Source organism: Dermacentor albipictus, chromosome 4, assembly GCF_038994185.2.
Source record: "Dermacentor albipictus isolate Rhodes 1998 colony chromosome 4, USDA_Dalb.pri_finalv2, whole genome shotgun sequence".
In the NCBI taxonomy this organism is placed as follows: Eukaryota; Metazoa; Arthropoda; class Arachnida; order Ixodida; family Ixodidae; genus Dermacentor; species Dermacentor albipictus.
This window is the reverse complement of record NC_091824.1, coordinates 123,776,667-123,802,634: the sequence shown is the minus strand read 5'-3', so window position 1 is coordinate 123,802,634 and position 25,968 is coordinate 123,776,667. Positions and strand designations below refer to the sequence as shown.

Below are 25,968 nucleotides of genomic sequence, written 5' to 3'. Positions count from 1 at the left end.
TACACGCGGTCACCTACACAAGAGAGAGAGGTAAACCTGGAGATCCTGGGTGATCGTCTGGCATGCTACCTCAAGCGTTGGGTGATAATTGTAATAGGCTATATATGCATAATGCTATGCAGACACACGCACGCGCGCACACGTGCGTGTGTGCGTCTGTTCGGCTCCCACCTGCGGTAAGTTGTCTTTTAGAACCGCAGTGGTGTTGAAATGGTGGAGCGTCCGCCTCGTATGCGAGAGGTCCTGCGCTTCGAACCCCGGTGTGCAAACCCGCCGGTTTTTCCAATGGGTAGAGATGCATCCCATCTCTCTCTCTCTCTCTCTCTCTCTCTCTCTCTCTCTCTCTCTCTCTCGCTCGCTCGCTCGCTCGCTCGCTCACTTCGCCACTCCCTACAGAGAAAAAAAAAATAAGAGAGAGAAACAAATATAAAATTTCAAGGTTCAAGCAACCGGGGAAGTATGTGTTTCATGACGGCGAGGCTAGAAAATGAGACGTGCCTCCTCCGGGCTGAAGCTGTAATATAAACCTACCCGCTGTCTGGCGAACAGATATGCATATCTGCCCTCTGCAGCACGGTAATACAGTACGGACTCAGCAGTTTGTCGAAGATCCTGCGGACAAGAAAGAAAGAAAGAAAGAAAGAAACGATAGACCTTCAGTTGTATGCCTGAAGATAGACGAGTGGGTCTGCAACTAGTAGGGAAGGCACGCATGGACTGCTCACATTTGCAAACGACCCTTGAAAAGTAAGCTAAGTTCTCGCAGTTCTTTCTGCATATATTTCTGTACTTCTGCCTCCCTTTCTGAACATTTCTAAAAGATGTAAATTTTATCTACTTAATTTTCATTTCCACTGGGCGTCTACCCTTGCGGTACATAATAAACTGAAGAAAGATAAATAGACGAAAAAACAAATAGATTATTGGAATCGGCGTCACGGAAATACCTTTCTGTTTTAAATAAATCTGCAGCACTAAGAGTGTGGAAATTCTGTCACATAATGCATGTATGCATCTACTAATATAATATTGTAGCCTGTGTGCCAGCTAACGCGGGCCAAGCTGTTAAAAAAAAGGGGGGGTATGAGATACGATGATGGCTCCAACGGTGTTTTGCTAGCAGTTACCTTGCACATACTATATTTTTGTATTATCATTGATTAGCCAAGTAGTAAAAATTAATTGACGAAATTTATAATTAACTAATTATATAAGCCCGAATGTCAAATTGCGCATCGCATTATACTCGCGGACAACTTTCTGTGACTGTGAAGGGAAAGCTACGCGTGAGGCAAAGCGCGCAAAAGTGAGAGCGCTTCTGAAAAGAGTTCCGTGTTTTAATCCACGTCAGTTTAGGCTAGGGAAGACAAAACATAAACACCTTGTTAGCAACAGTTAAATATGACCGAACACACCCCTTAGTGTAAAGGTTTACTTATTTTGCGGTTTTTCCCTTCGCGTTTGGGGAAAAGCGAGACCGTGGCACGTGGAAGCTGCGTCGATTCAGCGTCTGTCCCGAGCAACCTAAAGCACTGTCAAACGCTGCCGGACTACTTGGCGCTGTAACACACTTGCAGCAGCCACGTGCCCGTGGCTTCCCCTTCATAGCCACAAAAAGTTGTCCGCGAGTATAGAAAACATCATACTCAATAGTTTCCAGCTCGCTACATCTCCACTGGTTATTTTTTTCCGCTTTTGAATGTTGCGGCTTAAAACTTGAAAAAGAATGCGCAGTGAGAGGGACTGACAACTAATTTTTTAAGTACCCGTATTCCCTCCACCCCCCCCCCCTTTTTTTTTTCCTTTCCTTTTTGTGTGTGCATCGGAAAGGTTAGCGGTCAGAGTACAGTCATACATTGGTAGTGCGAAAAACGCCGCGTGACATTTTCTATCAGAATTTTGTTTGTAGCTGTTCTGGTTTTGTTGCAACGTAACAGTATAACATTGCCTTTCTTTTCTTTCCATTTTTCAAGCTTGCACATCAAATTTTAATCAGTTCTTTCTTGCGTATTTGATATACCCGTAATAGATCTGGTAAAGGTTGGTATATTGAAGCACTTGTTTATGAACTAGCGCTATCAAGATAACAGAATGTAATTTGATCGTGCGCTTGATGAAAAACGCTGGAATGCTCGAGGTGACACAAAAGATGTTCCGAGCTCGTTGACGTCTACCTAGTTGTCACACTCCAAAACGTGCAACAAATTATAATTGTTGCCTAAGTAGCATCATGCCTGCAATGTCGCTTTGATTTTATTTTTCGCCATGAACGGACTGCCACGACCGCCCCCCCCCCCTCCCCGCCCTCGCGCCTTTTTTCTTCTTTTTTTTTTCCCAGACATTCCTGGGGTGATTTCTCTGCGCACATATAGTAACAAATTATAATTGCAAGAAATAGAGGGCAATAGAACTCACGAGGCTGTTCGTTTCACTTAAGCCATTATACATCAGAGAATGAAGAAATTAACTGAGCTAAAGACGTTTTTGAGGAGCTGCGAACGTTGTTTTCCTTTTTCTACTGCCCACCTTCTTCTAGGGCCTTTCTTCTCCTTCGTTCCATTCCCTACAGAGTAGCATGTAGGCGAAAATACGCTAACTAAACACTCTGCATTTTCAATAAAGAGCTTCCTCTCTCTCATAATTTATCGATTCTGCTTCGCTGCTGTAGTATTACGTTTAAAATTTCGCGCTAGCGAAACCGAAACAAGCTCAGAGGGCGCCCGCGGCGTGAAAGCGGCAGAGGAAAGGGTACCCGTATGCGCTTTCCACTGGGCTTCTCGTAGCCGAATTTGATTTTACTTTTATTTTTCCTACGTTGGTCGGCGTTGTGCGTGTGTGTTTGTGTATGTGCGTGTAGGTGGTTTTGCGCGGTGGCCCGTACCGTCAGTCAAAAAACAGTGTGGCGCACACTGAAAAGGAATGGCTCTGGCGTGTTGTTTGCATGACCGGCGTGATTTCCGCGCCGTAATGAGCCTGCTCTAACGGTCCCATTACAATAGGTGCTGAGCACATACACCCTGCGATCGGCGTGCTGCGTTGGTCGCGGCGCTCGTTGAGAGACAGTGCTGCTATGGTTGCGCTTAGCACCTGTTTGTTTAACTTCGGTGGCTGTCAGCGTAAGCGGCTCTTTGATTTCTTTTTGGAACGACCCAGCGGCAGCATGACACGGGCGCTATGATACGCCTGCGGTTCGGGACTACCATTTTACAAGTTCGAAGATCGGCGGCCTGCATCGGTGCCGCCTGTGTCCTCGTGTGCTTCGGAGCCGTCTACATCTACTTCAGCAGGCTCCTACCGAGCTCCACTGGCCTGGCAGGATGGCCTCCAGGCAAGGTACGGACGATCGTCTTTTACCTTTTAGTAATAGTCAACGCTGCTACAGCACGTCGGACCTACTGGCCTAGAAAGTGGAATGCACCCGTCTCGGATCGCACGTACTCATTCACCTTTGATCCCGGTCTTCCGACCGCGAGCACCGCTTGCGTGCCGCGTATGCACAGAATTCGCGTATGATAGCGTAGTGTTCGATCGACCGTTCATGCTTTTAAAGTGGCTCACGTATGTCGGCTAGATTTGTTCCTCTTTAATGTCACGAAACGAGACACGTAGGGTTTGTGTTGATGCCCAGTGAGCGTTACGTCTGGTTTTATTTCGAGTATTGTACGTCCAGCTTTTCTAAATGCGAGTAACGTTCCTGACAGAAAAGAAAGAGAAAGGCGGAGTGGTAGAGGATTATGCGAAGCAGTTTTATTTTTCCTGTGGGGTCAGGTAGGCCGCACTGCTTGCTGCTTTGAAATCCTTGCAACCACTCTGAAGTAAACCCCAAGTGCTCAACAATTTCCGTTAGCATTGTTGTTCTCTTAGTGCCATATATTCATTTTGTTGCGGCGCCTCTGTCGTTAGATGCGCACAGTTAATACCTAATAGTCATTGACCACACGTCACCATAATTAATTTAAAGATATCGCCTCTGGCTTGATGGCTTCATCTACACCATTCTACTTCTGTGTTTGTTTGACCCTGAGTCGCTTATTATTGTTGAAGAGCAAAGAAAATAAATAAATAAAGAATAAAGCATCAATACAAGCAAGCTTTCTCACCTATCAATTTGCTGCACAGGGGTTTAAACAGCTAGGTAGGCTGCCCTTTAATGCCTAACTTTAATACCTAAAACATTACATTTGATTGTACAAAGGCAAACTTGCGTGCAAGTTTTGTCAGTGCGTTTCACTGCTCTCTGATCACTTCAGTGCCACTAACCTAGCTGTATGGCAATGACTCATCTTCACATGAAATTTTATTGTGCTTTAGCAGCACTTCGAATATTATGACACCAATGAAGCTTTGCTGCAAATATATATGTTCGCTTATAAGCAAGGTCCAATAATAATAACAAGGCCTAATTGTCACTATTGTTAAGCACTGTTTATTCTGCTAATACACCTTGAATGTTGTCTTACATGCAATTTATTGTCCACAATTCAGACATATATAATTAGCACTAGAAGGACATAAGATAAAAAGGCCACGGCAGCTGCATTTCGATGGGGGTGAAATGCGAAAACACCCATGTACTTAGATTTAGGTACACGTTAAAGAACCCCAGGTGGTCGAAATTTCCGGAGTCCTCCACTACGGCATGTCTCATAATCAGAAATTGGTTTCGGCACGTAAAACCCTATAATTTAATTTTTTAGGATAAGAACAAGTAGCACACAGGACATGTTGCTGCATCTCACCACAAAAGAATCTTCAAAAGAGGAAATAAAGGCAATGTTGCTCTTTGCGTCTAGATTCTGCACCTCCCATAAATTCTATATTCCAGCACGGTAAAGATCCAGTTGACGTCTAGTGTCATGTCCTGTGTGTTTCTCAGTGCCAATTTAGTGTAGTTAAATATGGCTGAATTGTTGAATGTGCACTAACTTGCCCAACTGACATCTCTAATTCAAATTTGTAGAACTGCAGGAGTGCTTTGGAATGGTCAGTCAAAAATGTGATAACAGTGCACTCTTTTTTTTTTCCTTAACTTTTGGTATACGTGGCAAAAATCCCAGTAACACAATGCCCTATTGAATCAGTCTTTAAAATGACTTGGCTGTTGTGTCTTTAGAGACTAATTTTCTCTAAGCATCATTGTCAGATCTGTGCAAACTGGGCCATCTCCTTACTTTTGTTCATGTGTGGTAATGGTAAAGCTATTCTCTTTGCCTTGCTGCTTGGATAAATGCCTCATATTGTGCACTGGTGTCTTATTTTCATGCTCCAGTCAGCAGCCTGCTATATGTCTCACAGCATTCAAAATGCCTGGCTCATGATAAAGTGCAGCTGCGAGTTTCATTGCCATTTCTGCACAGTGCTGCTGAGACATAATGAATACGTCTTCCAGGCTCCAACTTACAGTGGTATTTTCATTAGTTGGTTCTTGTTTGCATTGTACAGGTGAGAGTTAAGGTCACTATTAAATAGTGGGGACTCTGCAAGTAGTGACCTACCCTTTTATTTTGGCGAACTTAAAAGAAGAGTCAGCGATTACCACTGCTTTGCTTTTGCTTAAGAGCTGCAACAAGATTGTGTTTTTTGGCCCACATCGTTTAATAAAACACTGGGCATCATTTTTTGCATGGTTTGTCTATACTTAGTTACCAACAGATGGTAAAACAAATCCATCTCAGCAGCAGCTTGTTTCTTCAATAGTGACATGCATATGACTATGTTTTTCTTCTAGTTTTTTTTTTCTTCCGGACAAAGTAGGAAAGCAAAATAGCAAGTGTTTTATTGGACAATGCAAACCAGAAGTTTGACCTTGTTGCTTAATTTGTACACAGTTGAAACCGAATGTAACAAGTGTGGGTAAAGAAAACTATTCTCTATACTGAACACACGAAACTTACTGACACTCATGTAAAATAATTCCCTCATAACAATTTGGACATGAACATATCAAACTAGAGACGTCCGCTGCCATTGCCATGAAGTTGCTTGCGTGCCAAGAACTCATTATTCAGGGAAGTTATTATTATTATTTGTTTTTTCAGAGAAGATTTAAATACTTTCTTGATGTGCTAGCAATGCTCAACCATGCCTCGTTTGATGTTTCATTAGGCATTATACATGACTGTTTCTACCATGCTAGCCTCTACCTCAAAAGCACTGACACATTGATCGCTGCCCCAGCACAGAATGCTGACTGCATTGCCGCACTCCGGGAGGAACTTGGTCATCTTTCCAATGCAGTGCCCAAAGGATTTGCCTTGGGATTAGGGAAAAGAGTAGGCCTAAGCAACCTAATGCACCGAGAATGTTGTATTTGTGGATGCTGAGGAAAAATTCAAGGCACAGGCACACATTGCTGCCTGCTATGCATAGTTTCATTTTCAACAAATTCCTGTCTTGCTTATTTTCACTGCTGAAGATAACCAATACATATACAGCAAACATTTCAAAAGAGTCCATTTCAGTTCATTATAGTTGAGTTTGTGTATATTGAATAACTTGATATAGCAAATTATTTATAGGACATAGGCCTGTTCATTATAACTGAGTCTGACTGTATGTGCAAAGCAGCCATAAATGCAAAATGTTCTCTTAAAGTTGTTGAAATAAGAAGTAGGTCAGTAAGGCAGACGAGGCTGCCTCATGTTGGCTGTGCAATTTTATTGTGTGCACTTCAGCCTGTCAACAAAAAGGGCTCTGCATTTCTTTGTTGAATTTGCCACTGGGTTCAATTAAGCATCTAGGTTGTGTGCTAGCCTATAGAATGGTGATAGCCATACTGCGCATCATTAATGAGTCTTCATGTCACTCGTGACTTTTGGCTGTTAGAAGTTGTTCTACAATGCCACTTCCATTAAAGTGACAGAATAATAGGAGCAGGTTATGCAGCTCGACACATGTGTAGCAAGACATTTAGATGTACCACCTTATGCGAGCTTTGCTAATGGTTATAGCCTGGCTTTTCGAACCCCGAGTCCCTATTCTACTCCTGTGTCTACAGCAGATACACATCAACTGCCTCGGGCATGCCGAGAAAGACTGTCTATGGCTCGCTACGGGTTGTTGAGAAGTGACCAATGTGATTATGAGTGATGGCTAATGGACCATGCAATTCATGAGTTGTTCTTGCTATGTCTGCATGGAATGACCGGGACCTTTTTCTTTTGATATAATTGCATTGTGTTGTACTATGTGGCAACTAATGCAAAAGAAGAAAAATAAAAACAAGGTTACATTCTTTTGTGATAGCAAAAAACCAGTAAATTTGTGAGTGTAGCCAGATTTCCTATGTGATGTATGAATGAGTTTATGAGCAGTAATATGGTGTCAACACATTGTAAATGCCTTAAGCACATTGTGAAGTGCTCATGTAAAATGTTTGCAGACTCATGTTTATATATTTAAATACAAAGATGTTCCCCTTGGCTATCACCGTTACATCTCATTCACTCTCAGAAGCAGAAAGTCTTGTACGTGTTTCAGAATGTCCTGCTGAACAGCTATTCTGGACCACTGTCTGGACACTGTCAAATTCCTCTATGGGGCCAGATTTTGCCCTGTTGGCATTTTGAGTTAAGCAGAGGCAGCATAGCCACTGTGCTGTTAGCGAATCAGAGCTGACAAGATTGCAAATTTGACATGGCAAAATTTTAATTTTGAGAATTGGCACCCTAAATTTATGCCTTGATAAAAACTGTGATTTTAAAATGATGCTTTATTTGCCTTGACTTTCAACAAAGCTTTGCCTAATGTGAATTTCATCAAGTGCATTGTATCTTTTCGGCCTGTAACAGTTTTGTGGTATCAAAACTTCAGGTGGACATGGCCGCCCTGGAGCAGAGGCTTCAGCGGCTGGAGAAGGAGCTTCGCAACAACCATGTAATGCTGACCCAAATTCGCGACACAGTCCGCAATTTCCTCACTGGTGGCCCTGCTCCGGGCTGGAAGGGCATCCCCAAGGCACCACCAGCACTGCAGAATGTATCGCGGACAGCCATTGCGCTCTCACCAGCCGACTGCGCCTTTTGCAGCTCCCCTCCTGCCAGTATCGACTACAATGTGAGTCTTGCCAAGTGTCTAAAACACTTGAAAGCTTCGGTGCACTGTTCTTACAGCCGTTCTCCACTATTATTTTCAGTTAAAGGCCAACTACAACGGAATTTAACTCTGGCTAAATTGGTTATACGGGTGCAGCCTATACTAGTGAAGCAATCTTAATAAAGCTGCAGGGCTAGAAACTGTATAATTTTCTTGTTAATAGCCCTGAAACAGCACCTAAGCTGATGATACATGAACCTGGTGGTGAGCGGATATAACGCAAGTCCCAGTATGTTGCCTCTGAGATTTTTCAGCAGCCTATTGGCAGCTGTGGACAACTCCTAATCTCGGAGCCCCTGCCAAGAAGTTTCGCATTCTCTGTCATGCGTCACTTCCAGCAAACGGTAATGACGGCATTTTCTTTTAAAGGTTCGGTATCGAAAACATCTATTTTTGCAAGTTTTTCATGGCACATCTACTCATATTTGAAATGTAACATTTTGCACAGAGGTTGCTCTATACCTGCTTTATTTGGGATTAAAATTTCTGTGCAATCCAAAATTTAATTGCAGTTAGCTCTTAAGCTGTATTTATGCGGGCGATGTCACTGTGTCAGTCTGCAGATGGGCATCACATCACTCAGCTGCGCCACATATTGCATTGCAAGCAGATAGTCTGCATTGATGTTTTGCATTCGCTGTTACTGAGATATGCCGCATTCTTTCACAGACACAATCGGTGACTTGGTCCTTTGTTTCCTTTGTATGTATCCAGCTTTATTAACACAATAAACACAATAAACTTCAACTTATTGTTTCTTCGGTCTTCTCAGCTCTTTGGCTATAATATCATTCACGCTCAAGGGTGTTTTGTCAGGTTGCTGTCGGTCAGTCTCATTTTGGCACTATTTCTATACTTATCGCAATCTTAACAGTGCATTTGTACGATGTCTGTCCCAATAAAGTATGCAGCGATTAAGCAAAAATATGCGAGAGAATGTAGCGCTGCCACTCTCACTACTTCAAAGGGCCTGGTTGACTTCTAGTACGAGCCATACTGATGTATGACAAGGCAGAATATTATGCATGTACATTTTGTGCAAGCCATTTTAGTCTTTGTTGAAGTGGAAATCGACGAACAGGTGAAACAAAGGATCAGTATGAAATATCTCTTGCAATTGGGCAAGAATGGTAAAGAAATCCATCAAATCTTGCAAAAGGCCTGTAGAAAGGATGCCCTAAACTTAAGGAAAAACTGTCTTTTTGCGGGTGCTGTCTTTTCGGAAAGCCCATGTGAAGACCCCGAAGACGATGTAAGATCGGGACGTCCTTCCAACTCTTTCGAAGATGAAAACATTGATTGTGTTTGTTTTCTTGTGCTCAGTAACTGCCGAATGACTGTTATAATGATATCAGAAGCACTTGGTTTAAGAAAATCTTGTTATCACCAAATTCTGACTGAAAATTTGGAAATTAAAAAAAGTTTTTTTTACCAAGTTGAAGCCCAAACTGCTGACTCCTTAGCAAAAGTTGAAATGAAAAGAATGTTCTATAAGTTGAAAAACTTCAGATTACATTAATGAATTCTTGTGAAGAGTTGCCACTGGCAACAAAACTTGGATTTATAAATCCAACTCTGAGTGCAGTACAGGGCAAGGAGTGGAAAAAGAAACATGAGCCAAGGTCCATAAAAAAGCATGGAAGAACAAAGCAAAAATCAAAGTCGCGTTGATAGTGTTTTTACTGTCGTGAATTTGTGCACCATGAGTTTGTGCCTGAAGTCAAACTGTCAATGCAGCTTTGCACTTGGAGGCCCTGAAGTGGTTGAAAGATTGTGTGTGCCACATCTGACCAAGTTTGTCTAGAGAGGCTCACTGCATTCTGCATCACGATAATGCCCCTGCACACTCAATATTGATAGTGCACGTCGTTTTTGCATGCAGTTCCATCACTGTGATGAAACAGCCTTCCTGCTTGCTGTATTTAACCCCTTGTGACTTTGTTTGTTTGTTTGTTTGTTTGTTTGTTTGTTTGTTTGTTTGTTTGTTTGTTTGTTTGTTTGTTTGTTTGTTTGTTTGTCAAATACAAACTTATGCTCCGGGGTTGGCATTTCGGGGACGTGATGTCAATTCAAAAGGAAATGACGTCGCTGCTGAAACTCTACAACAGTTGTTACCCTTCAAGACCTGCATTGTGAGGTTCTGCCACATTTTCCTTGCTTACAAGATATCACACCAAGTGGTTATTGCATGTTTAGACTGCTCAAGGATGTACTGGAGAAGAAATGTTTTTCAGATTATGAAGTAATCTGAGTGGCGCATAAATAGTTACACAGCCAAACAGATTTTTGTTGTTTTACGCAGGAATTCAGGCACTTTTCAAGTGTTGCAAACCTGTATTGAGTGTGGGAGAGATTATGTTGGAAAATGGTGTTACATGTTTCTCATTCACTCAATTAATTATTTTAAAATAGTTTAATGTTTTTTTGTTGATTGACCCTCATACCTTGATGGATGCATCTAGGAAGGCAGAGTGGCAAAGCAATTTTATTTTATAGCACAATGGATGACGAGACAGCATTGTGGAGCACCCCGCACTGATGATTGCATGGAGTTGAAGCACAAATCCACTATGTATGACTTTTTTAAGCCATTCACATATGCACACATCTGAAGTTCTTGAACATTTATTTTACCTGGCTGTGTACCATTTGCTGTGCATTATGAATATGTGTCCAAGCAAACCATCATGTACATATTTGGTTGTCTTTTGCTTTTGCACCAGGTGTATGACCTATATGAGAAGATAGCATTCGACAACCCAGATGGTGGGGTGTGGAAACAAGGTTGGAAACTTGAGTATGAGGAGTCAATGTGGACAAAAGACCGGAAACTCAGAGTGTTTGTAGTCCCTCATTCCCACAATGATCCAGGTACGAAGCTAAAGCTCATAATGATGATATCTGTTTACTAAGTGGCAGATCCAGAGTTTATTTTTGAGGTTCGCATACGTCGGATAAACCTTTAGTGCATGTACTTCTCTGTGTCCGGATCGTTCATGCACCACTAAACAGTGATTGGAGTTGTTTGTGTCACTAATTATTCATCAACTGTTATTGTGCTTGCAAAAATTTGTCATTTGCAGTGCACTAAATGGTTTGTTCCCATGAAACACCTGTTAAAGGTTCAAATTTATTAGTTATATGTTTAAGGCGGTTGTCATTTGGTGAACTTATGATGATAAATTAGCTCCAAGATTAATAGTACAAAAGGTTTAGGGGGAGGCGGTTCATTCGAGGGCATCTTTGTCAAGAGCTATGTACCTCCAATGCTTCCTGTGTTGGTTGCACTGCCGAATTCGTGGCTTCAAAGGAGGGTAACACCAGATAAGGTCTGGTAATTCTGAGAGACACTGTAAGCTGCTGTATTGGACACATTAGTATGTGCTGCATGTCAATTTTCTATTAGCCAAACAGCTGCTAGGAGGTGTCACTTGTTGCTGTGCAATTTTAATACTCTACTTGTGGAGCGTACAAAGTAATTTTCAGCAGCTCACAAAGCATTCACTTCTCTCAGGCAGGTTCAGTGGACAATCTGGAATTGAACACTGTGCTGTCATAGTCACACTCGCATCTGCTTTCACTTGATATATAGTTCTCTTGTGGCACCCATGCTCCGTAAACTTTCACAGTCAACTCCAGATGAACACCTGCATGCAGTATATGCTGTTTGTGTTGAAAGTTTAAAGTCCACATAGCGTGTGACATTAAATTATGGTGCGAATGAAACTACCAGACAGAAAAGAGCACCTGTAATGTTCTTTCCCTTTTGGTAATTTATTCATATGGTTCCGCATCGTCTTCACCATAATAAATATGAACTAACTAGCCCAGCAACAAGTAGTGACATGTGACAGCAACTACATCTATATCACGCAGCGGGTCATCAGTAACAATGCTGGCAAACCAAGCCTTTCTTGATTTTTATACATTTCTTTCACCATATTGAGCATTCAGGCAATGTCAAAGTGGTAGAAGCATAGCTGGGTTGGTGTGGCAATGATTTACTGATGATTATAGTTTGTCGTTCTTGTAGGCTGGCTTAAGACATTTGATAAGTATTACCTGGACCAAACACGACACATATTGGATAATATGGCTGCTAAGCTCGGTGTAGACAGACGGCGGCGTTTCATCTGGGCCGAGACTTCCTACCTCTCTCACTGGTTTGACCAACAAAGTGAGGACATCAAGTCCAAAGTGCGGAGGTAAGCGTGGTACTCTGAATGGCTAGATATGCACTATTCTTTTATGGCCTAGTCTGTGAAAACTCGTCTCTCTTTTGTGTTCTTGCTTCTAAAATAACAGATGATGTTCCACATAGGCCCTTGAATGCCTTTTATTTTTTTCCTTATGCAAGAGTACAACCATCTCAGGTATTATATGAATGCTTTCATCTTGGAGGGCAGATTTAGTCAGAAATACTACAGAGACTTCCAAATTTATCACACTGCAGGACAACAGCAATTGTCTGTATGCTGCGCCAGCATCATTCACTTGAATCACTCCATCTGGTTCTGTGCTGTCCCTTACTGCGATTCCTTTCGCTTATTATTTGTTGTGTTCAGTGTTACTCGAATAAACTATTGATCTTCCAAGCCAATGCCGTGCCACAAGTAAAAATATTTTAAAAAGTTGTTCGCAGATTCTTGTCGATGCACTGGAAATTGCACTACTAATGAAAAGTCTAGTTTGAGTGATGCATTGAAAAAGAAATATGGCAATATATTGTCAAATACTTGCCTTTCTTTTGCAGTCTAATGTTCACTGTTCATCACCATGAGAGCTTGTTTGCTCATTATGTGCACATGTGTTCCAGCTGCCTGACATGACAATTGCATGATATTGTTGTCTGTTAGGTAGTCTTGACAGTATATTTGTGTTGTAGCTGGTGCTGGCATTTGGCTCATGTGTGTGCAATACATTCTTGCAGTTATGTGCAGTCTGGTCAACTGGAGATTGTTACGGGTGGCTGGGTGATGAACGACGAAGCCAACACGCATGTGTTTGCAATGTTGGAACAGATGGTCGAGGGACACCAATGGGTGGAGCGAAACCTAGGTAAAGTACCAAGCACGGAAGATGTAATGTGTACAGTCATGGACACTCCATATTTGAAACTGTGTGAGACATGGAAATGCCTTCATAAGGCAACTGCTGAAGCAACATGAATTAAATGTGTTGCAATTCTGAGTAAAATTATTATTTGCGGTGACTGTCAAGAGCAGATATTAGTTGGAGACACACAAAAGCTTTAGAAGAAGTGACAAATTATCGCGTTTGAAAAAGTTTGGAGCATCAGGTTCACAAACCTGTGGCTCCACCGCAGAAGGAAGCATCATACTTCTGCAAGCTGCATCTCAAAATAACTTGCATTGTACATGAAATGGTTACTTTGTGCATGTAAGTTGAGTAATCCAGCACACATTTTCCACTTTGATTATCTCGTTAATAGTCATGCCTTATTTATACTTTAGCTGATATGTACAAGCATCTCCAATTTCTTCATGCTACTTTTTTGTAGTTGATGTATTCTTTAATAGTATTTCTAATAGTACATCGCTGTCTTAGCTCCATAAAGACGAAACACAATTCAACGTAAAGGAAAATTATAAAAAACTTGTTCTCCTTCATTTCTGCCCATTGTGTACATTAATACAAAAAAAGAACTAATGAAATATTGAAATGAAAAGATTACTTTGTGGTTTTCTGAAAATCCATACAGCATATCAAATACTACACTACTGTGAACTTTGCATTATGTATCCTGCACTTCATTCAGAATTTTGACGTATCAAACTCAATGTGGCAAATTATTGTATATTGGGCTTTGTGGGGATAAATATTCCAATCAATTTTGTGACTGGAAGTTCTGTTATGTTGCTCTCATTGATGTACTTTCTTATAAGTATAATCCAGACCATAGAACTTACTTGGTAAAGCCTTTGTCAAAAGTATATGGGTTATGCCTTCACTGTATACATTATTTGGCCATGTGATGTGGTTCCAGTGGTAGCACTCCTGACACTCCAAACCACTGCATGGTTAGAATGAGAATTCTTTTCTTTCCCCAGGCCATTGTAACTTATAGCATGCCGCAGAAACTCCCTTAAATAGCCCGTAAACGACCTGGTGACTTCAGGCAACATAGCCCGTATACTTTTCACAAAAATTGTACATATATTAGGTGTGCATTTAGCCTTTATTCTTCTGTTCCCACCCTCATGTGATGTGAGAGACGGTCTGTAGTTCAAGAAAATAAAGCAAAGAAGTGACCCTTCTCTAATGGTTGACGAAGCCTCTTGTTCGCTAGCAGGAACTTTTACACGCACTAGGTGTGCACTGGGCAGACATACTAGATGCACTGCATCATATGAACTAGTTTTATCTTGGTGCACTAGGTGTTACACACTGAGTCCATTTGGATGTTACACACAGAACAGAGAGAGAAACATTATTTAATAGGTGCTGGAGTGGTGTTACACTGACTATGTGCACTAGATGTTATATAATGGCTTTACAGTGCTTTTATTTTGTCTTGTTTGATACGCAGGGGTGCGGCCAAGAAATGGTTGGGCCATTGATCCTTTTGGCCTTTCTTCTACAATGCCATACCTTCTCAAGCGAATGGGTTTCACCAACATGGTGGTGCAGAGAGTCCACTACTCAGTGAAAAAATATCTGGCTCGGCAAAAAGCGCTTGAGTTTATCTGGCGTCAGCCTTGGGGTGTGTGTCCTTTCCATCATGATCATTACATGAAGTAGGCTTGCTTCTACTTAGTGTACCCATCGCATTGAGTAATGAGTTATAATAAGCAGCATTTCCTGATCACTAATGCTGCAGAAGTTAGTTTTTTTTTTCCTCAGTAGGTTTATTCTGAAAACTGTAGCGTGTTAATTATTCAGTTTAGCATCCTATGGGCACATTTTGCTCCCCAGGTATTGTTCGTGATAGCCAAAATGTAAAGCAGAATGGTACAGGCTTCAGGAATTGAGGCTTGCATGATGTGCTACTAGTTTTATCCAAGTGTTGCGAAAATAATCTCTCTCTCGAAAAGACATTTGCAACTGGAATTTGTTCATCCAAACGTTTTGTTTGTGTGCACTGGAAAGCTGCAAATTGTGTGAGCCATGGTTCAGGTACTGCTGCTATGTGCTATATAAGCTGTGCTGAACAAGACGGTAGTTCTCGGGAAGGTGGAGGCTTGACATTATATTATGAGCAGTTGTACAACAAGGAATGTCACTGTAGCCAATTTTTCGACAAATCCTCTTGACGTAGACAAGTTCCCTAGCTGAAACGTTGGCTCCAGCGACATTCCTTGTTGGACCTCTAATCATCTGCATAAGCTGTTCTAGTCATTCGAACTTTTTTTTAAATTGTTTGGTGGCTAGTGCTGTGCCAGAGTAAAAAAAGAAAAAAAAGAAAACTGTTCCGAGTTTGTTTGCGAGGCAATTATTTTGCAGCACTAAGCCTGCTTATGCCAGTGCAATCTAACGTTGTTGCATATAATGTTCCTTTACAGCATTGTCAATGTGCCCAGTAAAGGCATTACCTAGGCTGTACGAAAACGCATCAAGCAGCCTCCTACCTCTTCTTTGTTATCAAAACTGATGATAATTTTTTTACTACGTCGTTGTGCAAACGTAATAGCTGATGTTCAGCTGTCCATCATTTCAGTAATGGTACATATAGTTTGCTTCAGAGCTATAATCACCTTTTATTGGTAATCGGGCATACACTATTGCATTCTTGTTGTGTCTTGCTCATATGTACCCACCCCTTCTAATTTACTTTGGGTCCTGAGGCTAGCAATGTAACTAAATGGAACTCGGGTAAATTTGTCACAACAGCTGGCCTTATTTGCCCTCGCCCGCTCCCTTTCATTCATTTGCTCTAAGTCTCAAATAAGTGTCGAACAGCCACCCTGTTGTGATACTCCTCTTCCTATGCGTTGGCCACAGATCAGAACAAGACAACCGACATCCTGTGCCACATGATGCCATTCTACAGCTACGATGTGCCACACACATGTGGACCTGACCCCAAGATCTGCTGCCAGTTTGACTTCAAACGGCTTCCGGGCAATAAGATCAACTGTCCCTGGAAAGTGCCCCCTGTGTCCATCACTGACCAAAATGTAGCTGATCGGTAAACTTCCTACTTATTCTCTCTCTTTCCCGGTTTGTGCTTCCTATGTTTTCACCCTGTCTGTGGGCCTCCTTTTGACAGGAACATAACTTCAATTTAGGAGGTGACACCTGCAGGGAAGTATTTTAGTGACCAACCTTCACAGTTTCCTGTAGATTTCTTGAAGACCTTCAGAAACATTTAAAGGGACACTAAAGTAAAATAGTAAACCTATTTAGATTGATAGGTTATTAGCCTAAAAGTCTATAATCACTTTCTGTGCGCCAATATGTTACTTTGTTGCACAGATAATTGCCATCAAAGGTCCCACTGCTGCTTCTCTTTTTGAATTGCGCTGCAATCCTCACGTGACATCTCTCTCTGCCGCCCTCTGTGAATCGCCCACTGCTGACGTTGCTTGACAGGGACCATAGTCAAAAATAGGTCATGCCACTGTGGTTATCTATTTTCGTTATTTTCTCACTTATAAAAGCTCTGTTCTCACTGCAAATAACTAATTCACTATCACAGAAACCTAACCTTTTAATCTAGCTGGACTTAATACTTTGCTTTAGTGTCTCTTTAAGCCAGAAATTTCTTGTGTGGAATTTCTGCCTTAAATTTATTGGATTCATTGAAATATTATTGTGGCTCTGTTTCTTGATAATGGTGTGATGACATTATCCTTCATTAAAAGTTATCAGCAACTTCACAAGGTAATGAGCAGGATGCCCAAAGCTTCTCAAAATGAACTACAAAATGTCCGCTATATGTTACAATTTATTGGTGTTAAATCATTTCAACACATATTTGACTAATAGCTACTATATTCATCACCGCTCGAAGATCTTAACTACAACACACTATTTGGATACATTTACTCAATGTAAGGCTTTAGACAATATCTTGTCAAAGTCACGGTGTGAACATGGGGATTTTGGGGATTTATTTCGAAGCCCTCTCAGTAATTGCCACATTATTTGACCCTAAATTCTCCCAGATGAAATTTACTCCTCCGTTTCTAAAAAAATTGCCTTTGATGAAAACTTGTCATTCAAAATTCTTATTGTGCAATAACAAATTGCTTGTATTTCCTCTGTTGTTTGCAAGACTTCAGACTTCGGCTTATTAAAATATATTGTATGCATATATGGCTGGGTGTATAAAAAAATGAAAGCATTGCATTTCAGTATTTCAAATCTGTGCATTATCACATGAAAAGATGCTCATTCTAAACATAGTTAAAATATGTTCTCCAGCTCTGACAAAAATTGGTTTTACTGAAGATATTTAAAGCTTCAGTGAGGGTAGAATGCATGAATGCTAATGTGCTCAGATTTATGTGTGTTTTTAATAAAAGTCTTCGAGTGCTCAAAGTTACTCCTGAGCTCACCAATGCAGGGTGTCTGCACTTTGGGACTTAGAGCTTCGTTAACTTGAGCGCTTTTGAGCACCCTCACGGTGACAAGTTGTTGCTGTGTGTTTCATTTGTAAGTCTCCTTTGGGAGGTGTGAATTTAATGATGAAACAAAATTGAAACTAGCGGCAGTATCTCTGACTAGTCTTGCTGCCACAGCTGTGAAGGACAGTAATTTCATTTATGCTGGCTTTCCCGCAGAGCGATGCTCCTCCTGGACCAGTACCGCAAGAAGTCGCTACTCTACCGCACACACGTCGTGCTGGTGCCACTCGGAGATGACTTCAGATTCGATAAATCTTCAGAATGGGACAACCAGTTCAACAACTACCAGAAGCTTTTTGACTACATCAATGCCAATGAACGTCTGCATGCTGAGGTATCAGCCAATTGCTTCTGTAGCAACCAAGTGTTGGAATGGGTGTTGGATTACAGCGGAACTTGAAAGAATGCTAGATACTACACAGAGTTAGTGAAACAGAAAGTGATAAGCATGACCTTGAGAGGTGAAGAAATGGCAGTATGGATTAGACATTGAAAGTGAATGGGATGTTCTAGTTGACATGAGGGAGTCAAAGTGCAACAGGTCTCATAGTATGAGCAGCAAAATAACAGTGGCCAGTTATAGTAAACAAAATAGGGGCTAAAGGAAACCGAATGCTGTTTAGGTTGGCAAAGGAATATAGTAGTGAGATTAGAAAATTTGCATCTGCAAAATGGATCTGATTGATATAGGACAGCAGCATGTAATCAAAGATCTCAGGGAGAGGCCTATGTCCAAGTCACCTTTCGATATAGATTTGGACTCATGATTGAGCAGTAGTATTACACTATCTATTTCTTTGGTTTCCCTTAGTGATTGAGTACTCAAGTTTGGGGTCATCTGAAATGTTGTTGCATGGTGAGTGTGACACGTATGTTTAAATGAATCATCTTTGTTAGACTTGGGTGATAAACAGAAATTGTCATTTATAAGCCATTTCAATTGTTCACGTCCTACTTTCACTGCCCTTTCTTTCCACTGGTGCAAAGCCCACACTCCTTACTGCCTTCATGCAAAATTTATGCAGTTTTCACTGCTTTAATTTTTTCAAGGTGATTGCTCGTCAGGGATGCTGTCTTACATAGTGGTTGAATTAATGTACAAATTAATTAATGCACTGTGTAGACTAAAATAAAACATAATACTTATCATAAATAGCCTATTTCTTGGCCATCCTCCCTGTGTAATTGCAGTTTCTTCGCGATATTAACAGGTACAGTTTGGCACCCTTGAAGACTACTTTGTAGCACTTCGTGCTGAGAGCACAGTGGACAGCAGCAACATGCCGATAGGTTTTCCATCATTGAGCGGAGATTTCTTCACCTATGCTGACCGTGATGACAACTACTGGAGTGGATACTACACGTCTCGACCATTTTACAAGAACATGGACCGAACTGTAGAGGCGCACCTTAGGTGAGCTACTCAACTTTTCTTGTAATTTTGTGCAAATTCATATGCGTTCGAGCAACAGCAGCTTAAGTGAAATTGTATGTACAGAACTACGCTTCCTGCCGTCAGTTGTGCCAGGTTGCTTGTGTAAAGCCTTGAATGTTTTCATGTAAAGTTTATTTGTACAGAATATACTAGCACATTGCTTTCCTTTTTCAAGGTTATACAGCAAAACGTAAACGCAGTAGACTTCCATCAATTCAGCTTCAGTTACTTTGATTCTTCAGTTAATTTGTTCCCGACCGAAGGTCCCAGCACCTGTGCAATTCTATGGGTCGAAACTTTTGTTATTTTTATCCTAAAATTGGCCTTTGCCAGATAATTCGAACTTGACCAGTCAACACACACGTAGCTGACCCCATGGTAACTCCAGTAGTGACCCCTTTAGTGGCAGCATCTGTCTCTAAGGACCTTAGGGGACAGTGAATGTGTTAAACACGTCATCCCGTGTCGAAAACACCTATTTCGGCCTGGTCCGCCCTAGGAAGATTTTCAAGCAGTAACCATAGCTCACAATGTCCAATTACGGTATTTACCCAATTGCGTGTCTTTTCTTAAAAAAAGAAAAAAGAAGAAAATTGCATTGAAGATTGCCTGTGCAGTGCAATCAGATACAAAACCAAAACTGCCTTCGGGGCATTTGTATGGTTTCTGTATTTGTATGGCCTCGCTTCGCACAAACGACGGCGCGCTTCCGCCCCGCTTTCCTCCCTCCCTCGCCCTCACGATATTGAGCCGTGATCGTCAGTTGGCCCTCGCAAGTCAGTTGCCAACCCTTGTCAACACGGCAAAAGTCCGTTTTATACGCCTGATTTTGACAAAAATTGCCGCTAATTTCGTCTGCTGTAGCAGATAGTTTGTTGTAGCATTATTGCACTTCGTTGCATTAATAAAATTGGTAGAGCAAACTAAGGTTGAAATATTATCCGTTATATCCATAACTGTTGTATGCAAGTCTGTTGTAACGAGCATGGACTGTAGACCCTTGCCCAGTCTTCTTGCTGAAAAAATTTGATGTACACTATATTTCTACTTTCTTTAGGAGGTTTACTGTAATTTCTATGTTAGTTTTCTGCTTTGGACACATAGAAAGTGGGCACGTTTGATTCGGGGGCATGTTAGGCTCAAACAAATACTGCTGAATTAATCTGCGGTGTGTTCTAAGATTTTTTCTGAATCTTGTTTAATTAGATCAATTTCATTGGTCCTCTCAGGTTTGAGTTAATAGGAGTTGACTGAATAAATTGTAAATTATATTAGCTTAAAATTGTCACTGAATTAGATTTTTATATACTAAAGAAAAATGAATTAAAGAAAGACAAATGAACAAGTAAATTGTACACACACATTGCTTGTGCGTGTTACGAAGTCAACGCGCCCTTCTTGGACCTACTTTGCATTGGAATGTGTTGTCAGGCTAGTTTATTCTTGCTGAATGTCATCTTCTAGGATGCCAAGCTGCAGTCATGTACATGCTTTGGATTTCAGTGCACTTCATCTTTTCTCTTGTTTTTCCGCAGGGGCGCTGAGATCATGTTCTCCCTTGTATGGGCACGCATGGGTTACATTTGCAATGACTACATGCCGCTGGTAAACAGCATGATGAATGGCCTAGTCACTGCACGCCAGAACCTAGGCCTCTTCCAGCACCATGATGGCATCACTGGCACTGCCAAGAACCCTGTTGTTATCGACTATGGAGTCAGGTGAGGCCGTTGTTGTACAGGCAATCAGTCAGCCACTTGCTGTCTTACTCGTACTTGCAGTTACAAAATTCATGGAACTGTTTTGTATAAAATCAGTTTATTATTCAAAGCACTTAGTAAGTAATGCCAGCAATTTATGTCCAATGATTTTATTGGTCTTTTCACTAAGTGAGGTCTTTTCACTAAGTGAATAACAAAGAAAATAACAAACTACATTTAGTAAAACCTGAGTGAGTGAGGTCTTTTCACTAAGTGAATAACGAAGAAAATAACAAACTACATTTAGTAAAGCCTATTCTAGGAGAATGGAGATCATGCAGGCATCAGGAACGTTTTATAGAAGTAATTTTATGCCGCCTGCGCATCGGACACACACACCTAACACATAACTTTCTACTGACAAAACAAGACAAACCCTTATGTGAGAAATGTGGAGATGAACTCACTGTAAATCACATTTTATTCTCGGGCACACAACTCGAATGGCTAAGAAAAAAACATTTCACTGTATTTTACAATGAACGCATTCCCTTCCATCCCAGTCTGCTTTTAGGAGATAACCCACTAGTAGAAACTTCATCTGTTTTTAGTTTTTTGAAAGACGCAGCGATCCTAAACGAAATATAACGTATCACAGAACTACTAATTTTAAAAATTACTACCCGGTTTTTCACGCATCTTATGATGCACCTCACCCATTTTCTCAGTTCTGAGAAGAAGGCTGAGGTCTTCATTTGGTTTGTTGGGCTCCTCAGAGGCCTTGTCCGGACAAGGACCTCGCTGAGGATACCCAATTTTTGAAATAAGTTATACCATGTGTTTGGCGCATGATAGCCTAAGTCGCTTATGCGCCATAAAACCCAATACAATACAATACAATACTAAGTGAGGACTTTGTGAGGTGTGTTTGGAGTGACAAGGAAAGATAATTGTTCCGAACAACCACATCAAAGAAACAATCAAGGCCATGAACATTGCAGCAACGACTTAGAGGAAAGACTGAAATGGTTTGGTAATGATGACACGGAAGCTATGTTGGCAAAAAGGCAATGGCAATTGACCATGGGCTCAGCCTAAGCAGAACTGTTCAAACAGCGTTGAGGAAGATTTCAGCTCAAATATGGGAATGGTTATTGACTTGTGATAATGGAAGAAACTCGCCAGAAATGGTGAGCCCATTGAGAAAGTGACGCAGCTGACTGAGCAGGGAACATGTTTTCACAGTTAAATTTTCAGAAGATTATGGATGGCAGAAAGCGTCTAGGTATGTGTTCCTCTTCCTGATATTTAACTGCATTCATTTATAACTGTATAACTTAGTCTGTATATGTATTTTATGTATAGCTTAGTCTGTAGGCAGCATAAGGCCTTCTACAGTCTATAGGCTAAGCATCCATGCAAGTTTATTTCTACAGTAGGCTACCATTAATTCTGCTCCAGTTAATTTGATTGTTCAGTTAATTCTATCCTGGATGAACGTCCTCTCCAGCACTCGTGCATTTTTATGTTCCCAAACTTTCGGTATTTCGATCCTAAAATTGGCCTTTGCCGGATAACTGAATTTGACCACTCCGCACAAACATGCCTGACCCCTATGGTGACACTGATAGCGACCCCTTTAGCGGCAAAGCTTATGGAACAGTGAAATTGCTTAAAACACTTCATTGCTAGTTAAAAATGCCTATTTTCAGCCCACCCTACGAAAATTTACAAGCAATAACCGTAGATCACAATGTATGATTATAGTAGTATTTACCCTATTATACTGCACACCTTTATTAAAAAAGGAAATTAGGTCGAAAATTGCTGTGCGATGCAATCGGTCACAAAACTAAAACTGCCTTTGTAACTTTCACATGCTTTGCCGCATAACACTGACGTGTTGCGACAAAACATTAAAAAAAAAACAAAAAAACCTGTGACGAAGCTGACTTTAGGAAACCAGATCCCATTGTGCAACAACTTTTTTGTTAAAAAATTGTGTGTGCATTAGATTTCTGCTTTGTTTAGAAGCTTTAATGTAATTTCTATGTTAGTTTACTACTTTGAGTACTGAAGGTGGGTACGCATTTAATTCAGGGACATGTTAGAATCGAGCACACACGGCCAAATGAATCAGCGGTGTGCTCTGGGGTTTTTTTTTGCATCTTGTTTAATTCAACCCACTGGATAACTTCATCAATTTCGTCAGCCTCGTCATGGTCGAATTAATGGAAGTTGACTGTGTTTACATTATCTTTCTGTTATCTTCTTCTATTCATGCGTCCATGCAATTTTCTTGTTAGGTTATTCAAGTCTCTGCAGCACCTGAGAGAGATTATCACCAAGGGTGCCCTGTACATGCTTTTTAATGCGCCTTCTCAAGGTGGTATTGAAGATGACCTCTTTGTTCTCCAGATGGTAAGCCAGCCAAGTGTTATGTCCCTGTGCATTGTGCATTTCAAGGGCGTTGGTGTAGGCCGAGCATGACGGTAGAGGTTCGATTGCTGGCCACGGTGGCCGCATTCCGATAGGGCTAAAGTGCAGTAACATTCGCACACTTAGATTTAGGTGCGCATTAGAGGGACACTAAAGAAAAGAAGTTATTTAAGCTGTATTAGCAAATTATTCTTTTACAACTCCAAAAAAGCCACTCTTGGTGTGACAGCAGGTGTCGTAAGTCCGAAAAAAAAAATGCAGAAATGAAAGACGGAGGTGCAAGGCCACCTTCTAGTTCCCACACAGGCTTGTCGCGATGTCATGGAGTTTAGCCTAGTTCAATGTTTATCACTAATGATATACTGCATTGTATCCTAAAAGAGTCAGGAAGTGAAATTGGCAGGTTTCAAGAACATTTGCTGAGCCACAGTGGCTTAAATACGAAGAGTTGCTTCAAAATTCGCGATGTCACACTGATACACCGGCTCTGGGGTTTAAGCACGAAATTTAAAAAATTCAATGTTGATAATCTTTTTCTTTTTTGTTGGTAATAGACTTCTTATTGCAAAATTTACAAGAATAGAGCTTTAAAAAAATCTCTCAGTCTAAAGTGATTTAGTGTTCCTCTTTAGTGTCCCATCTTTAGAAGCCCGAGTGATTGAACTTAATTCAGATCCGCCCACTATAGCGCAAATATAACGGACATGTAAGAAAGGCAAACAGCAAGGAAGGAAAGAAACAGAAAGAAGGAAGTACAAGAAATTTCCCATTCATCAAATGCATACAGTGTCTGTGTATCCTAACTGTTAGTTATTATTGCTATCCCCATTTTGTACTGGACCTCTCCCTACCATATCGCCTTTGGTGATTACCATATTTTCACATGCACATATAGTGTGTCCCAATGTATCATGCACACCTTCACTTACCATCCTAGGATCCTAGGAGAAAGGGGACAGAACTTGCGCACTGAATTCCACACAACATTCAAATCTTTAAAGAAGCAGCATGGCAAGTTATGTATTTCCATGCAAAGCAAACCTCCAGAGACAATCTTGCCTTTAGGTGCATCCTTACAGCATGCGAATTTGTTTTGGGTTTTGGTGCGGCTTTGCAGCAATGCACATTTTACCTTCAGCTTCGGCTTCACGAAAACACGTCATGATTGCCATGAAGCAGTGCCTTTAGGCACAGTTTGCCTGTGGCTAGCACCCTCACTTTGTACCATGTTTTCAGTGCAGATTATATAAGTGGGCAAAGATACAGTATAATAACGTGCATTGAGCTTTTTAAGTTATACTTGCAGTTCATTGCTGTGTATCTTATCTTGCCTTCGGGATTCTTTTTGTCTTTTTTCTTCTTGCAGTTTTTCGTAACCCTGTGATTTCCTCTGAGTGTGAGCTGAAAATTCGAAGTGGGATGTGCCATAACCTGCTTGTTGCACTCTGTTCTAGGATGACGTTCGGGACACTTATGATGGAATGCCACGCAAGCAGCTTCTCACATTTACCAGGGAAGGGCGAATTAGGTAAAGTAACAGATCTGCTATGCCTTTGCGTGTACTGCAATACCGCGATTCAACGCCCATCCCCAAGATATTGCCATTGTGCCTTATGTGTGTGTGTGTTTCAGGTACATTGTATTTTATAACTCCCTGACTGTGCCAAGAAACGAAATTGTCAGTCTACAGGTCTCCACTGCATCCATTGTGGTGATCGATGCCAATGGAAGCGTCGTTCCGAGCCAGCTTTCTCCTGTTTGGAACAAAGAGGAGCTCATCAGAGGCACATTTGAGGTGAGCAGCATGGCTGAACTAGGTCATGCTTGAGAGCTCCATCATGTGGAACTGTCAAGCTTGCAAGTTTTACACAAGGGGATGCACGCTTCTTCCAGCTGCTCAGAAAGCCTTCTGTTAACATGGCGAGTGAGATAGCAACCCCCTGCTGTACAAGTATAATTTCTTGTTTGGAATGATGAGTCCTCGAGCATACTTTTCCTTTATAGACCTCTCTGACAAATGCTAACCATGGGCCTACACGAATTCACACTGAAATGCCGCAAGAATATGTGAGCAAGTGCTTGAAAGCACTGGGAAGCCTATAGCAACTACCTTCTACATTTGCTTGCAACAGCACGTGTTCCAATGCTTTTCCTATTATATGCATGGCGAACGTCTCACTTGGGATGGAAGCGTTGTTGCCACCGACACGTAGGATCCATTAACACGAAAGAAAAATGATATCAAAAGCTCTTCAGTGCATGAATGTACCCCTTTTCAGAGTGCATGAAAAGTTATATGATGTGCTTGCTTTTTAAAAATGACTACTTCTAAAAATGAGCAAAACGAGAACAAGGTGAAAGCAGGAACCAACGTTGCGACAAGTGGACTTGTCTTCTTCAAGGCGACATATGCTTTTGTCGCCACAGTATATGTAGGTGGGATTCTTCTAAAGGGGAGAGGGCGTAACGCGGGTGGGTGCGGCAATGAGTGAAGGTGTTTTAGTGGCGAGGGTGTCGAATTGTAAACGAAGGAGTGCTGTGCATAAGGCCAGGGACACGGCCATCTGTCAATCGCGTGTCAACGCCCGTATGTCAGCTGGCATGTCATTGGTGTGCACAGCAGCCCTCTATTACCTGTTTTTATGTTCTGAGTAAGATAGAAAATACAGAGAATCATGCCTTATCCTTAAGTTCAAGACATTGCAACCAA

At 41.3% G+C, this 25,968-nt stretch overlaps 1 protein-coding gene across 3 annotated transcripts in view; it reads left to right on the top strand.

Annotated features, from left to right (window-relative positions):
- Positions 1-25,968, top strand: part of alpha-Man-IIa (alpha-mannosidase 2) — a 95,854-nt gene that overhangs the window by 40,997 nt on the left and 28,889 nt on the right. For all 3 annotated transcript variants that reach the window (XM_065428863.2, XM_065428864.2, XM_065428862.2), the window contains exons 2-14: positions 3,154-3,333; positions 7,813-8,055; positions 10,818-10,965; positions 12,128-12,299; positions 13,025-13,152; positions 14,645-14,818; positions 16,057-16,243; positions 17,841-18,018; positions 18,896-19,098; positions 20,655-20,840; positions 23,126-23,240; positions 24,713-24,786; positions 24,891-25,053. In XM_065428863.2, coding sequence (XP_065284935.1) covers positions 3,175-3,333; positions 7,813-8,055; positions 10,818-10,965; positions 12,128-12,299; positions 13,025-13,152; positions 14,645-14,818; positions 16,057-16,243; positions 17,841-18,018; positions 18,896-19,098; positions 20,655-20,840; positions 23,126-23,240; positions 24,713-24,786; positions 24,891-25,053 — 2,130 coding nt within the window. In that variant the 5' untranslated portion in view covers positions 3,154-3,174. The remainder of the gene's footprint in view (positions 1-3,153; positions 3,334-7,812; positions 8,056-10,817; positions 10,966-12,127; positions 12,300-13,024; positions 13,153-14,644; positions 14,819-16,056; positions 16,244-17,840; positions 18,019-18,895; positions 19,099-20,654; positions 20,841-23,125; positions 23,241-24,712; positions 24,787-24,890; positions 25,054-25,968) is intronic.